This window comes from Eleutherodactylus coqui, chromosome 9, assembly GCF_035609145.1.
Source record: "Eleutherodactylus coqui strain aEleCoq1 chromosome 9, aEleCoq1.hap1, whole genome shotgun sequence".
Classification (NCBI taxonomy): domain Eukaryota; kingdom Metazoa; phylum Chordata; class Amphibia; order Anura; family Eleutherodactylidae; genus Eleutherodactylus; species Eleutherodactylus coqui.
This window is the reverse complement of record NC_089845.1, coordinates 19156230-19171638: the sequence shown is the minus strand read 5'-3', so window position 1 is coordinate 19171638 and position 15409 is coordinate 19156230. Positions and strand designations below refer to the sequence as shown.

The following is a 15409-nucleotide window of genomic DNA, read 5'->3' as shown; positions in this document are numbered from 1 at the left end:
ATGACGTAACTGAAAAACGCTGAACGGACCTCATTGACTATCATGGAGTCTGTTGGATTTCTGCTCAGTAGCCCGGCATTTTACTGAAAGAAAAAAAGCACAGCATGCAGAGCCATTTCTTCTGGCATTTTGTTCCGGATCTGCGACAGAGCCTCCGACCGGAAGTTTCAACACATTTGTGAAAACAGACTTAAGGCCCATTTAGACACAACGATTATATCTCAAAATTCGCTCAAAAGCCGTCTTTTGAGCGATAATCATTGTGTATAACTTCACTGACATCGCGCAGTTATCGTTAAGCTGTCGCTCATCGTTGTCTTTCAGCGTGCTGACAATGAGCCTCATCAGGGATTCACAGGTAGATGCAGCTGATACTATTGTTTCAGCTGTATCCCGCTCCCTGAAGACAGGCAGGGTTATGAAGAACAGAGCGGTCCAGCTGTGTTCTGCTTACCCCGCCTGTATTCACTCGGCGTGCACGGCTGTATACCAGCTGAGCACTCCGTGAACAGCCAGGGTATGAAGAACACAGCGGTCCAGCTGTTTTCTGCATACCCTGCTCAGAGAGCATGGCTGTATACCAGCTGAGTGCTCCGTGTACAGCTGGGGTATGAAGAACACAGCGGTCCAGCTCGAAGCACTCGGTTGTTTAACAGCCAGGCGCTCCGAGCAGAGAACAGCTGGATGCAGAAGACCAGTGGCCCCGCTTGTCTTCTGCAACCCCCGCTCGGCTGTATAACAGCCGGGCGCTCCGAGCAGACAACAGCTATATGCAGACGACAAGCAGCCCTGCTTGTCCTTTGCATCCCCCTTTGGAGCTCAAGGTGATCGCTCAACGTTTGAACGATCATCTTGCCGTATAATGCACACAACGATTATCGCTCAGAAGTCGCTCAAAAGACGTCTACCCATCAAAAGATATGTACCATCCTTTTCCTGGTACATAGCTCAATGAGTGAAAATGGAAGTGTTTCTTCCAATATGCGACCTGGCGATCACGTGACCGCCAGGTTCCCTGTTACAGCAGAGCTGCAGGGTCCTATCTGACCTTGATCAGCTCTACTAGTGACTATTACTATAGTTGTGGAGACAGAAAGTTATGTGCAAGTTTAGAAAATAATATTTGGCCAGACACACAGCTAGTCACTGCTGACATTTACAACATGGAAAGGTCCTCTCAAGAAATAGTGAAGAAATATTACAAACGGGAGAACGATAAGAACATAAATGGCTTAGGCAACAGTAAGCGGCTTAGGCAACAGTGGACTTTAAAGCATACCTGCAATTACAGATGAATTTTCAGAATAACTTGCCGTATGTGTGCATGAGAAGCAGCACGATTTGACTTAATATTAATAACTTTTATTTATATAGCCTCAACATATTCCACAACTCTTTAGTAATTGGGAGAAACATCTATAAAATGTGTCAGGACATACAGTCTTAAATTGATGCAAAGCTGAATAAGGGTGGCCTGGCTCACGAGAGCTTACAAAGTGTAAGGGAGTATACGCACAGGATGAGGATACTACACATCTATACATACATTAAGTTGTGTGAGTGGATCATCAGTCGTGTTTGTATATTACCAGATAAGAGGTGAAATGGGGTGTGTGGGTGATGCAGTGAGAAGAAGGGAGTAGTTTCCAATGGGTAGTTTAGAAACCAGGTAAATAAAGAGTTTGGAATGATCCCAATTGTCTGGGGTAGTGCATCCTGGGGAACTGGGGCAGCTCGGCGAAACGTCTTGGAGGTCCAGCTTAGAGAGGAATTTAGTGTAAGGTCATTAGCAGAGAGCATGAGTGAGGTGGTAAACCGAGAGGAGGGAGGAGATCCAGGGTGATGCGGCACTGTGGAGAGACTTATGGGTGACAGTGAGGAGTAGAAATGTTATTCTAGATTTGACTGGCGTAGATAGGGTGGAAGCATCAATGTTGTGACCGGCACGGGGTGGAAGCATCAGTGTAGAAGTTTGACAAGGAGATAAACCTAGCTGTCGCATTCAGGATGGATTGGAGTGCAGAGAGTTTAGTTAAGTAAAGACCGATTAGAAGCAATTTGCAGTAATCAAGCCGAGAGTGGATAATGGGGACAGTAGGTTTTTGACAACTCCACAATTAGGAAAAGGTGGATTCGGAGAAGTTTTTGAGGCGCAGGTGACGAAATATGAGAAATGAAAGAAAGGTCGGAATTAATTATAACTCCAAGAAAGCAGGCATGCTGCCCAGCGGATATAGTGCTTGTCCCACAAATAGAGATGGAAATATCAGGTTTATGTTGGTTGGTAGCTCGCAGAAACACAAGTTGTTCACTTTTTGAGAAGCTCTTAGATAGATGACACAGTGTTAGACACTTGGCAATCACTAGCATTTGTAGTAGCCAAAGTGTGATGTCACAGGAAGAAGTATAATATTGAGTGTTGTCAATGTAGAAATGGTACTGAAAGTCAAATCTGCTGATAGTTTGTCCAATAGGGGCTCTGTAGATGGAAAAGAGGAGAAGAACAAGGACCAAACCCAGAGGAACCCAAACACCAATTTGAATAGGAGAAGTAGCCAAGCCGGCATACAATACACAGAACGAGCAGTAGAGAGTTAGAAGGAAAACCAGGAGTGTGCAGTAGTATCCTTAAAGGGGTTGTCTCGCGAAAGCAAGTGGGGTTAAGCACTTCTGTATGGCCATATTAATGCACTTTGTAATATACATCGTGCATTAAATATGAGCCATACAGAAGTTATTCACTTACCTTCCCTGCGCTGGCGTCCCCGTCTCCATGGCTCCGTCTAACTTCAGCGTCTAATCGCCTGATTAGACACGCTTGCGCAGAAGGGTCTTCTGCCTTCGGCTCGGTCTGGCACGAGCGGCGTTCTGGCTCCGCCCCCTTCTACGCGTCATCGCGTAGCTCCGCCCCGTCACGTGTGCCGATTCCAGCCAATCAGGAGGCTGTAATCGGCACACGTAACGGGACGGAGCTACGCGATGATGCGTAGAAGGGGGCGGAGCCAGAACGCTGCTGCTGCCGGACAGACCCGAAGGCAGAAGACCCTTCTGCGCAAGCGCGTCTAATCGGGCGATTAGACGCTGAAGTTAGACGGAGCCATGGAGACGGGGACGCCAGCGCAGGGAAGGTAAGTGAATAACTTCTGTATGGCTCATATTTAATGCACGATGTATATTACAAAGTGCATTAATATGGCCATACAGAAGTGTATAACCCCACTTGCTTTCGCGAGACAACCCCTTTAAGGCAGAGAGATCTAGCAGAATCAGTAGAGCGTGGTTGCCATTCGATTTAGCGGTCAGATCACTTGACATTTTACTAAGAGCAGTTTCTGTAGAATGTAGAGAGCAAAACCAAACTGTAAGGGATCAAGAATAGTTATCAAGAAAGATCTTATTGGCAAGAGTAGACCAGGCCTCCCAGAAGATTAAAGAGGGAGATTAGAGATGGGTCAGTAGTTGATAGTACTAGACGGGTCAAGAGGCAGTTTCTTTAATAATGGGGTGTTAGATCCACTATTCAGACTAACTTCTCTTTCCCTGGTTCTGGCAGACGCGGGCATCGTCTTTCTCTCATTGTAATCTGAGCTTATACTCACCATCTTCCAGCACTTCTATGGTTAATTGCTCTAGGGCTTTCAGCTCAGCTGTAAGGACCTTTGCTAATCATCACCCTATATAGATGAGCTGGGACTTCCTTTCAGGGCTTCAGTGTTGTTGTGAGTTCTGCTCTCTGACTTCCTGCTAAGCCCCTGCTTCTGCATTTATTCTGTTAGCATCTAGTGCCCTGCGCTTTGTTGTTTTTCCGTCCGTGCATTCTTCTGTCTGTAGTCTTCATCTATTCCTTAGTGTTATATTTGTAAGCCTGTTTCTCCCTCTGTTTTACTCCTCCTGGTCTTGTTTTGTCTTGTTTTATAGGTGTTCTGTCCTGTCAGTGTCAGCTAGCGTCTAGACTAGAGGACAAGAACGGGGTCGTCCTTATCAGGGCGTCAGCCATGCTTATAGGCAGGCCCTTCCTTCTCCTTCATACTAGCTCAGGGAAAGGTACCTTCCCTAGTTTTAATCCCCGGACTGAGTTTTCAGCCATCTGCTATCTTAGCTCCATACGCCTGAGGGTCAGCTGTCAGTCTTGCTGGACTGGGCATCATCTACCTGGTAGGTTGACACAGTGGATCCACGTCCACAGTCCTTACATGGGTATATGACAGCAGGTTTAAATAGAAGAAGGGAAAGAAACCAGAAGAAAGACAGGTTGAATATTGTTGTGAGGTGAAGGACTTAAGGGAGGTGAGAGGGAATAGGGTTACTAATGCAGGTAGTAGAGCGAGAAGGAGAGAGGAGCCTGGAGATTACTTCTGTTATTGGTCAAATGCTCAGTGGGAACTAGAGGAAATGCAAGACAAGAGGATCAAAGCTAATCAGGAACTGGGAAGTTATTTACTGTTGGACGTCTCCAACATTCTCATTGAAATAAGCCACCAGATCTTCAGTGCTGAGATCCACCATAGGGGGCTGTATTTTAGGGCTGAGGAGGGAGTGAAAAGGATCACAAGCCTTTTTGGTTTATTGGACAGTGAGGAGATGAGAGAGGTGAGAGTAGACTTGTTTGGCATGGGGAAGGGCAAAGTAGTAGATTCTGAGCATGAATTTCTAGTGGAGGAAATTTGTAGAGGTTTGTAATGATGTTGTGGCTTGTATCCTGCATTTATCACCATTTTTCATCTTAGCGAGCTGTATAACTCATATTCAGTTCTTGATAAACTAGTGGGTGGAGACAAGCTATTATGCTGTCTTCTATACACTCCATATGGAGAAAACAGCAGATGCTGCACCCCAACTCTCTGTAGCACAGGGGTCAGAAATGCTATAAAGTCTGACTTTGGCTTGAAGGAATGCTGTCTTCTAATAGGTGGCACTGTGGAGGTATTATTCCATCTCCCTTATTTTCTCTGTAGCACATGCACACAAATAACATCAAGTCAAATATTAGAGAAGTACTGAGCAGTGTAGATGGGATTCCAGCTGCTGTAGTACTGTAAATACTCACTATTAGCTGCAGCAACATCTATGAGTCTCTACTTCCGTCTTCCTCCTCCACTCCCCTCTCCATAGAGGTCTATGGGTAGCATAAGTCATAACCCTCTTAACTCCCTATTATCTGTGCGTTATACCCGTTACTAGAGACGGGCATCACTTGTCAACAGGCAGGAGGCAGTAAATTAGAAGAGGGAGTTCAGAGGGATTTTTCAGCACAGAAATATTTTGAGTTTATAAAGTGACTAGCTTACCCGTCGCGCGTTGCTGCGAAGACAGACATACATTTTTATATATCTAGATAACAACCAATCACAGCGCAGCTTTCAAGTTACCTCAGCGTTATAATATATAACAACCAATCACAGCGCAGCTTTCATGTTGCCTCAGCAGTATAATATATAGCAACCAATCACAGCACAGCTTTCATGCTACCTCAGCAGTATAAGAAATTGTAACCAATCACAGCACAGCTTTCATTTTACCTCAGGATTCTCAATATCCAGCAATTGTCTTGCGAAACATTCGGCGGATGCATCATTTTCTGGTTGAACACTCATCCCGTTGCTCGTAATGCCTTTTGCTTTCGTGCTTGAGATGGAAATCAAACGATCTTTGTCTGGGGGGCATAACTATCGACGACGCTCGCACGCGCGCCACCTTACGTAGGATAGTTGTACTATGCCAGTAATCTTCCCAGGAGTGTACTCAACAACTTCCAAAGTTTCATGGCGATTATATGAATGGTGTAGTAATGCATAAAGAACAGACAGACAGTCATTCATACATACACACACACATATATATATATATATATAAATAAATAAATAACATCAGGAAGTGAGAGAATTAGATTCCGTAGGTAAAATTTGGAGACTAATTCTTTTGTGTTTAGAATTGAATAATCGAGTTGGGACCCATTAACTTTTCCTATTTATGACAATCAATGCTCGTGCTAAATTACATCGGGAAGTGAGAGAATTAGATTCCATACGTAAAATTTGGACGCTAATTCTTTTGCGATTAGAATTGAATAATCGAGTTGGGACCCATTAACTTTTCCTATTTATGACATAATCAATGCTCGTGCCAAATTTCAAGTTTCTATTATATTGGGAAGTGAGAGAATTAGATTTCGTACGTAAAATTTGGACGCTAATTTTTTTGCGCTTAGAATTGAATAATCGAGTTAGGACCCATTACCTTTTCCTATTTATGACATAATCAATGCTCGTGCCAAATTACATCGGGAAGTGAGAGAATTAGATTCCATACGTAAAATTTGGACGCTAATTCTTTGGCGCTTAGAATTGAATAATCGAGTTGGGACCCATTAGCTTTTCCTATTTATGACATAATCAATGCTCGTGCCAAATTTCAAGTTTCTATGACATTGGGAAGCGAGAAAATTAGATTCCGTACATAAAATTTGGACGCTAATTCTTTGGCGTTTAAAATTGAATAATCGAGCTGGGACCCATTACCTTTTCCTATATATGACATAATCAATGCTCGTGGCAAATTTCATGTTTCTACAATATCGGGAAGTGAGAGAATTAGTGGCAATGATGGAAATCGAACAATCTACGTGGGGGGGCATAACTGTCGACGACGCACGCACGCGCGCCATTTATTGTAGCATAAATGTACTATGCCTATAATCTTCCCAGGAGTGTACTCAACAACTTCCCAAAGTTTCATGGCGATCGGATGAATGGTGTAGTAGCGCATAAAGGACAAACACACACACACAGACAGACAGACACGCAGACAGACAGACAGACAGACAGACACGCACGCAGACAGACACACACGCATACATTCAATTTTATATATATAGACTAGCTTACCCGTCGCGCGTTGCTGCGAAAACAGACAGACATACATTAATTTGTTTTTATATATCTAGATAACCAATCACAGTGCAGCTTTCATGTTACCTCAGTGGTATAATATATAACAACCAATCACAGCGCAGCTTTCATGTTACCTCAGTGGTATAATATAGAACAACCAATCACAGTGCAGCTTTCATGTTACCTTAGCAGTATAAAATATACGGTAACAACCAATCACAGCGCAGCTTTCATGTTACCTCAGCAGTAAGAGAAATAACAACCAATCACAGCGCAACTTTTATTCTGCCTCAGCAATATAAAAAATAGCAACCAATCACAGCGCAGCTTTCATGTTACCTCAGTGGTATAATATATAACAACGAATCGCAGCACAGCTTTCATGCAACCTCAGTAGTATAAGAAGTAGCCACCAATCACAGCACAGCTTTCATGTTACCTCAGCAGTATAAGAAATAGCAACCAATCACAGCACAGCTTTCATGTTACCTCAGCAGTATAAGAAATAGAAACCAATCACAGCACAGCTTTCATGTTACCTCAGCGGTATAATATATAGCAACCAATCACAGCGCAGCTTTTATTTTACCTCAGCATTCTCAATATCCAGCAATTGTCTTGCGAATCGTTCGGCGGATGCATCATTTTCTGGTTGAACACGCCTCCCGTTGCTCATAATGCCTTTTGCTTTTGTGCTTGAGATGGAAATCAAACAATCTTTGTCTGGGGGGCATAACTGTCGACGATGCTCGTACGCGCGGCACCTATCGTAGGATAGATGTACTATGCCAGTAATCTTCCCAGGAGTGTACTCAACAACTTCCCAAAGTCTCATGGCAATTGGATGAATGGTGTAGTAATGCATAAAGGACAGACAGACGGACATACATTCATTTATATATATCAGGAAGTGAGAGAATTAGATTCCGTACGTAAAATTTGGACGCTAATTCTTTTGCGCATAGAATTAAATAATCGACTTGGGACCCATTAACTTTTCCTATTTATGACAATCAATGCTCGTGCCAAATTTCAAGTTTCTATGTGAGAAAATTACATTCCGTACGTAAAATTTGGACGCTAATTCTTTGGCGCATAGAATTGAATAATCGGGTTGGGACCCATTACCTTTTCCTATTTATGACATAATCAATGCTCGTGCCAAATTTCATGTTTCCATGACATTGGGAAGCGAGAAAATTAGATTCCGTACGTAAAATTTGGACGCTAATTCTTTGGCGCTTAGAATTGAATAATCCAGATGGGACCCATTAGCTTTTCCTATTTATGACATAATCAATGCTCGTGCCAAATTTCCTGTTTCTGCGACATCGGGAAGTGAGAGAATTAGTGGCAACGATGGAAATCGAATGATCTACGTGGGGGGGGCGTAACTGTGGGTGACGCTCGCACGCGCACCATTTATCGTAGGATAGTTGTACTATGCCTATAATCTTCCCAGGAGTGTACTCAACAACTTCCCAAAGTTTCATGGCGATCGGATGTATGGTATAGTAGCGCATAAAGGACAAACAGACAGACAGACACACGCATACATTCAATTTTATATATATAGACTAGCTGACCCGTCGCGCATTGCTGCGAAGACAGACAGACATACATTCATTCGTTTTTATATATCTAGATAACAACCAATCACAGCGCAGCTTTCATGTTACCTCAGTGGTATAATATATAACAACCAATCACAGCGCAGCTTTCATGTTACCTCAGTGGTATAATATATAACAACCAATCACAGCGCAGCTTTCATGTTACCTGAGCAGTAAGAGAAATAACAACCAATCACAGCGCAACTTTTACTCTGCCTCAGCAATATAAAAAATAGCAACCAATCACAGCGCAGCTTTCATGTTACCTCTGCGGTATTATATATACCAACTAATCACAGCGCAGCTTTCATGCAACCTCAGTAGTATAATATATAACAACCAATCATAGCACAGCTTTCATGTTACCTCAGTGGTATAATATATAGCAACCAATCACAGCGCAGCTTTCATGTTACCTCAGCAGTATAAGAAATAGCAACCAATCACAGCACAGCTTTCATTTTACCTCAGCAGTATAAGAAATAGCAACCAATCACAGCACAGCTTTCATTTTACCTCAGGATTCTCAATATCCAGGAATTGTCTTGCGAAACGTTCGGCGGATGCATCATTTTGTAGTTGAACACGCTTGCTCGTAATGCCTTTTGCTTTCGTGCTTGAGATGGAAATCAAACGATCTTTGTCTGGGGGGCATAACTGTCGACGATGCTCGCACGCGCGCCACCTATGGTAGGATAGATGTACTATGCCCGTAATCTTCCCAGGAGTGTACTTAACAACTTCACAAAGTTTCATGGCAATTGGATGAATGGTGTAGTAATGCATAAAGGACAGACAGACAGACATACATTCATTTATATATATCAGGAAGTGAGAGAATTAGATTCCGTACGTAAAATTTGGACGCTAATTCGTTGGCGCATAGAATTGAATAATCGAGTTGGGACCCATTAGCTTTTCCTATTTATGACAATCAATGCTCGTGCCAAATTTCATGTTTCTACAACATCGGGAAGTGAGAGAATTAGTGGCAATGATGGAAATCGAACGATCTACGTGGGGGGGGGGGGGCGTAACTGTCGACAACGCTCGCACGCGCGCCATTTATCATAGAATATTTGTACTATGCCAGTAATCTTCCCAGGAGTGTACTCAACAACTTCCCAAAGTTTCATGGCGATCGGATGAATGGTGTAGTAATGCATAAAGGACAAACAGACAGACATTCAATTTTATATATATAGATTAGCACTTCTGGAAGTTATGGCATTGGCGGCCACATACACACAAGCTGTTTGAGAAGTCAGTGATCATTCACAAGAGAGATTCCCACCTCTGTCGACCCTCCTAACCTAAAGTACTGAATGACTAGTAGGAAGCAGGCAGAGTTCAGATATGTGTTTTATATTCCTTACACTTCCTCCATTCCCCTGCTGTGCACCCACAAACCATCTGTTCACTGCTTGCCGATACATAGAGGCAGAGAGTCCTCTACATGCACCCTGTATAGCGGATGGATATTTTGGGGTGCACACTGGAGGAGCAGGAGGGGATGTAAATGCCGTTTACAACTGAGTACAAATCTGATCTTAGTAGCCTTTCTACTGTTATTTTATGTTATAGTAGTTGTTGAAGACACATTCCATTTAAACTAACTTCTAAGCGTACGCTGACTTAAGAAAATACCAAGAAACCGAGATAGGTTTCAGAGACTGGACTGCAGGGTCTCAGCCCTTGCAAGCCTACTGGTTTCCTGGAAAAACCATCAATACAAGTAACTGGGAGCAGCTTTTCCCTTGTCATCCATATCTAGTATATCACAGGTGTAGTCAGCTGCTTTATCTCATATCAATGGTCAGCTTTAGAAGGAGGTTTGAGATTATTTGAGAACTGTATTTGAAGGATCCTTGGTCCTGCTCTAGCTTAAAGAACGTTCGACACGGCAATATATTAGGATATAAGGATTGCTTTGTGGAAGCTTGTGTCTTAACACCAAAACCAAGAAGTATTGAACATGTGGTGCAGAGTTTATGGCAAGGCTTACCTGGCAGAAACCTTACAAAGCGAGGCATAAAATGAAACTGTGCACATGTGGAGCTATTGTCTTCAACAGGAGGACCTACATAGTGGTGGAGAAAGAGATTAAAATCAATTATTTGTATAAAGCCAAGTGGCAGGTTTTGTATCGGCATTAGGCCTCCCTCACACAGGGAGTTTACAGAAACGCGTTTTTCAACGCTGCGTTACTGCAGATTCCGCCCCGTTTCAGCAGCGCTGGCATACTTTATGCCAGCGTTTTGGCTGCGTTTTCAGCTCGGCTGAAAACGCAGCCAAGAAGTCTGAAAAGAAAAAAAAAAAGCTATACTCACCTAGCCGCTGCAGTCCCTGTCGCGGCCGCTGGTCTCTGCCGCTGATCCGGGTTTCTTCGGCACCCCAAAGTCTATATCCGGAGGCCAGGTTTGAGAACCCCGCCTCCGGCAATAGAGTGCTGTGATTGGTTGTCGGTGCTTGCTCGATGCCCAATCACAGCCCTTCATTGACTGTCTCAGCCAATCAGAGCTTGCCGGCGCTGATTGGTTGAGACAGTCAATGAAGGGCTGTGATTGGGCATCGAGCAAGCACCGACAACCAATCACAGCACTCTATTGCCGGAGGCGGGTTTCTCAAACCTGGCCTCCGGCAATAGACTTTGGGGTGCCGAGGAAGCCCGAATCAGCGGCAGAGACCAGCGGCCGCGACCCGGACTGCAGCGGCTAGGTGAGTATTATTTTCTTTTTTTCTCCAGCCCGCTGGGACTGTTTTTCGGGGCAGGGCTTCTATTACAAGCCCTCACCCCGAAAATCGGCGAGCGGTTAACGCTGCCAAAAACGCGACACCAAGTGCTGCCGCGTTTTTAGCAGTGCTAAAACCGCTGCCCATTCATTTCAATGGGCGACGCAGGGATGAAAACGCCCCAAAATAGAACATGCATCGCTGTCAAAGCGCAGCGTTGGGAGGCGCTGCGTTTTCAGCCCTGTGTGAGCAGCCCCATTGAAATGAATGGGAGTGTTGTACAGCGTTTAGAGCTGGGCTGAAAAGGCAGCGCTAAATGCTGTATAAAACGCCCTGTGTGAGGGAGGCCTTAGAGGGGTTCCTGTGTGCTGCATATTAAATCAAATTTATAGCAGACGACATTTAATGGACATGGTTTTGTCAAATCACATTCATATTGGAACAGCCCTAAAAGTGCCCCCCATCCCCCTGTCCTTGGCCTATAAAAGACTCTCGCAGGCTCCTTGTGTGTGTAGTGACCTCTTCTTCCACTTGTATAGAGCTTGTTGGCCACTAGACGTCCCACAACCCAATCAAAGAGATTTTACCCCGTTAACAGAGTCTGAAGACGCATTATTAGAATGTGAATCCATGTTGTGTATTCTTGGGTTTAAGCTGAGGGATTGATCCCCCCATTCCCCCTTGGCACTGCTTTTTTTTAAACTCTAAAATATAGAGGACTATATTGGACTATCCATTGGATAGGTGAATGGCCAGCTCTCAGCATCCTCGTCAATCAGCTATTTAAAGAGGTCAGAGCACCATAGCCTCCTCTTTGGCCTGTAACGTCATGTCCATGGGCCACATGTAGAGAAGAGCGAGTATACTCGCTAAAGGCAATTGCTCGAGCGAGCATTGCCTTTAGCAAGTACCTGCCCGCTCGAGACTGAAGGTTCGGGTGCCGGCGCGGGGGAGCGGTGAGTAGCGGCAGTCAGCAGGAGGGAGCAGGGGGGAAGAGAGGGAGAGAGAGATCTCCCCTCCGTTCCACCCCGCTCTCCCCCGCAGCTCCCTGCCCGCCGCCGGCACCCGAACCTTCAGTCTTGAGCGGGCAGGTACTCGCTAAAGGCAATGCTCGCTCGAGCAATTGCCTTTAGCGAGTATACTCGCTCATCTCTAGTCACATGGCATTGTACAGCTCATTGCCATTCAAGTGCTGCACATTCCCTGGGTGTCTTAGGATGGCCATACGAATTAGATGTAGAATAGCCAAACCAGATTATCATCTAATGTACATGATGGCCTCCAAACTCAAAAAATCTCCTCCATGGTGCTGCCCAGTTTCATCCTGGGTTTTGATCCAATGCACTTTTCTGCATGGGAGGTCAGAATCCAAGACTGAACCAGCACTGGATTTAAAAAAAAAAATGCTATGTGCCTAGCTATATTTAAAGGGATTTCCAGGCAGCACTGGCTGCCACTATGTAGATACACTGGGGTCAGAGTGGAAGCCGCTGCTTCAACCAGTGTAGTGGCCGATGCTTGTAGTTGCAGGTGCAGATCCCACTGATTTCAATGAGAGTTGTGCCTGCAATTACTACCACCGGCCACCACAGAAGGGTCAGAGCAGCGGCTTCCACTCAGACCCCAGTGTATTCCGAGACGGACAGCCAGCGCTGCCTAGAAAACCCCTTTAATTCACTCAGTGATTGTGTGCGTGAACCTATTCAATGTTGCAATTCTTGAACTCACTGTAAAACAGAGCAGCTATATGTTTGTGACCGACACCTGAATTGATTCAAGAGTCAGCGACAAATATGGTGCAAAAGTGGTGCAAACAGCACAGTTCTAGTTCTACATTTGGCTTTCCCTATTGGTAAGCTAATGTCATGCTCAGTTCCTGCGCAGCTGACAGCCGTGTAGCTTTGGATGCAGCCTTGCTATTCTTTAGAATGTTATATATTCCTTTTATTTTTTTAGATAAGTTCTATATTTTAAGAAGCGAGTGTGGCGAGTGCGGGTGTCATAACCGCGTATGCTAATACATGTATTCCCCTTAACAGCGATTGGGAAAAAAAGCAAAAAAAATTACAAGTTTTCTTAGCAAAATCTCAGAGAAAATAAAATCCTTTGGGAAATTAAAGCAGATAAGAGAAGGAAATTACAACAAGTGTTTTAGAAGTGACTAACGAAATCTGAATGCATTATGTTTGTGGTTTGAATTCTGACACGAGATAAAGTAAATAGAACTAACAAGACACAAACTTTACTGCGTGCAATAACACTAAGGGAGCAGGAGCCGACATGACACGCGGGCTACTAAATGGTTCAGCGCATCTAGGGCCCATAGGGGAAAGCATTTCAGAAAGAGAGTAAAACAGACGTACCAATAAGATTCCAGTCGTGAAGCTCTAATATGTCCCTGAACAGATAGGAGGAAAACAATTCCAGTCCCTTCACACAGAAATGCTGCGGAAACAGAGGTTATAGATTAGTATCCATAATATCATTAGCCCCTCGGAAGCGTGCAGTAATCAGGTCAGCAGACACACAAATAAGGGGTCGTTATGCCAAGAAATCACTCGGTTCTATCCAATGCTCTCAGAAAACCATCACTGTGCTGCATCATTCCAGCCTACAATACACGGAACGCCCCCTGCAGGGCAGTGATGGTGTAATGCAGTCTGGGTAATTTGGTTCTTTTACACACCGAGGACGAAGGCATGCGATTGCTGTGCAGATGCTGCAGCGATCACATGACCTAGTGTCGGGAAATCCTCGACCAGCACCCAGAAGTGAAGAGCAGCGGGGATCAGGCGCCAGCACACCAGCAAGGAAGTATGGCTTTTGTTATGTTCCTACTAGGCAGCTTGTCCCCAGATAACCGAATATCTTTACATGAGGTGGGAGTTCTGTTTTCCTGATACAGTGCAATCATTTAAAAGATAGCATTGTGGGTATCTACAGTTGCCACTAGAGGGAGTTACTGCATATTGTTATCCACTAACCTTGATAAAAAATCAATAGGCATAAAGCTGCTAAATGCTTTCTCATCTTTCCGAAGTCATCTCATTATTATTATACGCAGGTAACGCCTATTTGTAGATAATACATGATCCACCATTCATAGTAGATGGTCACAGCTCACCTCCTCTCCCTCCCTGCATAGGCTACAGAGTATGCCTAGAATAGTCTTCCACATAGGTTCCTTCTACCTACCCATTCTGTCTAAGCGCCCATGAGGCAGCTGTAAAGCATCTCTAAATGCTGTTAACTGCATCTCAGACAAGATGGCCGCCCCCAGAGTGCTGGACAGAAAATAGAATATACACTCAGAACATCAAAGTAGATTAGAACAATGGAGTATGATTCACTGTAAAGGTGATACATTGCCTGTAAATCTGTGTCGATGCAGGCAGTCAATGGCTCGTTATCAGAAAAGCAGAGCTATGACAGATATAAAGGTATACTAAAATGTGGCACAGTTTTGGGAGCTAAAGTGGCGCGGTGTTAGACAGAGGACATGGAGTTCAGGTTTTAGAGGCCGTTTAGATTAGCAAATTAGTTTTAGTGGTTTTGTGATCATGACTTCATCAAACTACCATGTAACCCAGGTTCACACAGTAATCTTTATATATATAGCGCCAACATATTCTGCAGCGCTTACATAGCAGGGGGAAAGAAACAAAACTGCTGTTACATATAGCAATCAGTGGATGGAAACAGCAGTGGTGAGGGTCCTACTTCAACGAGCTTACGTACTACATATAGTGGGGTGATACAGAAGGTTAAGGGCTGGAGATGTGCACGGTATGGCGGGGTGCAGAGTGAGGGATGCTATACACAGACAATGGTCAGGTCGTATAGTGGTGGAATCGGTACGGCTGTAGGTGCTGGTTGATTACAGCTAGCAGGAGCGGCAGTCAGTAGGTCAGGGAGCATGTTATCAGCGCAGTACAGAGGGGGTTTGGTTTAGGGGGTATGGTAGGCCTCCCTGAAGAGGTGTGTTTTTAAAACACGCCTGAAGTTTAGTGTGTCAGTGATTGCCCGGATATTTTTTGGTAGCGCGTTCCATTGGACTGGTGCTGCTCTGGAGAAGTCTTGGAGGCGTAAATGAGAAGTTCGAATTAAAGGGGCACTTAGTCTGATTTCGTTAGCAGAGTGGAGGGCGCTGGCTGGGTGGTAAATTGAGATGAG

The 15409-nt window shown here is 44.5% G+C and overlaps 1 protein-coding gene across 1 annotated transcript in view; it reads right to left on the bottom strand.

Annotated features, from left to right (window-relative positions):
- Positions 1 to 15409, bottom strand: part of DROSHA (drosha ribonuclease III) — a 263840-nt gene that overhangs the window by 183199 nt on the left and 65232 nt on the right. The window contains exons 11-12 of the mRNA XM_066579186.1: positions 13600 to 13681; positions 10509 to 10583 (exon numbers count right to left, since the gene is read on the bottom strand). Coding sequence (XP_066435283.1) covers positions 10509 to 10583; positions 13600 to 13681 — 157 coding nt within the window. The remainder of the gene's footprint in view (positions 1 to 10508; positions 10584 to 13599; positions 13682 to 15409) is intronic.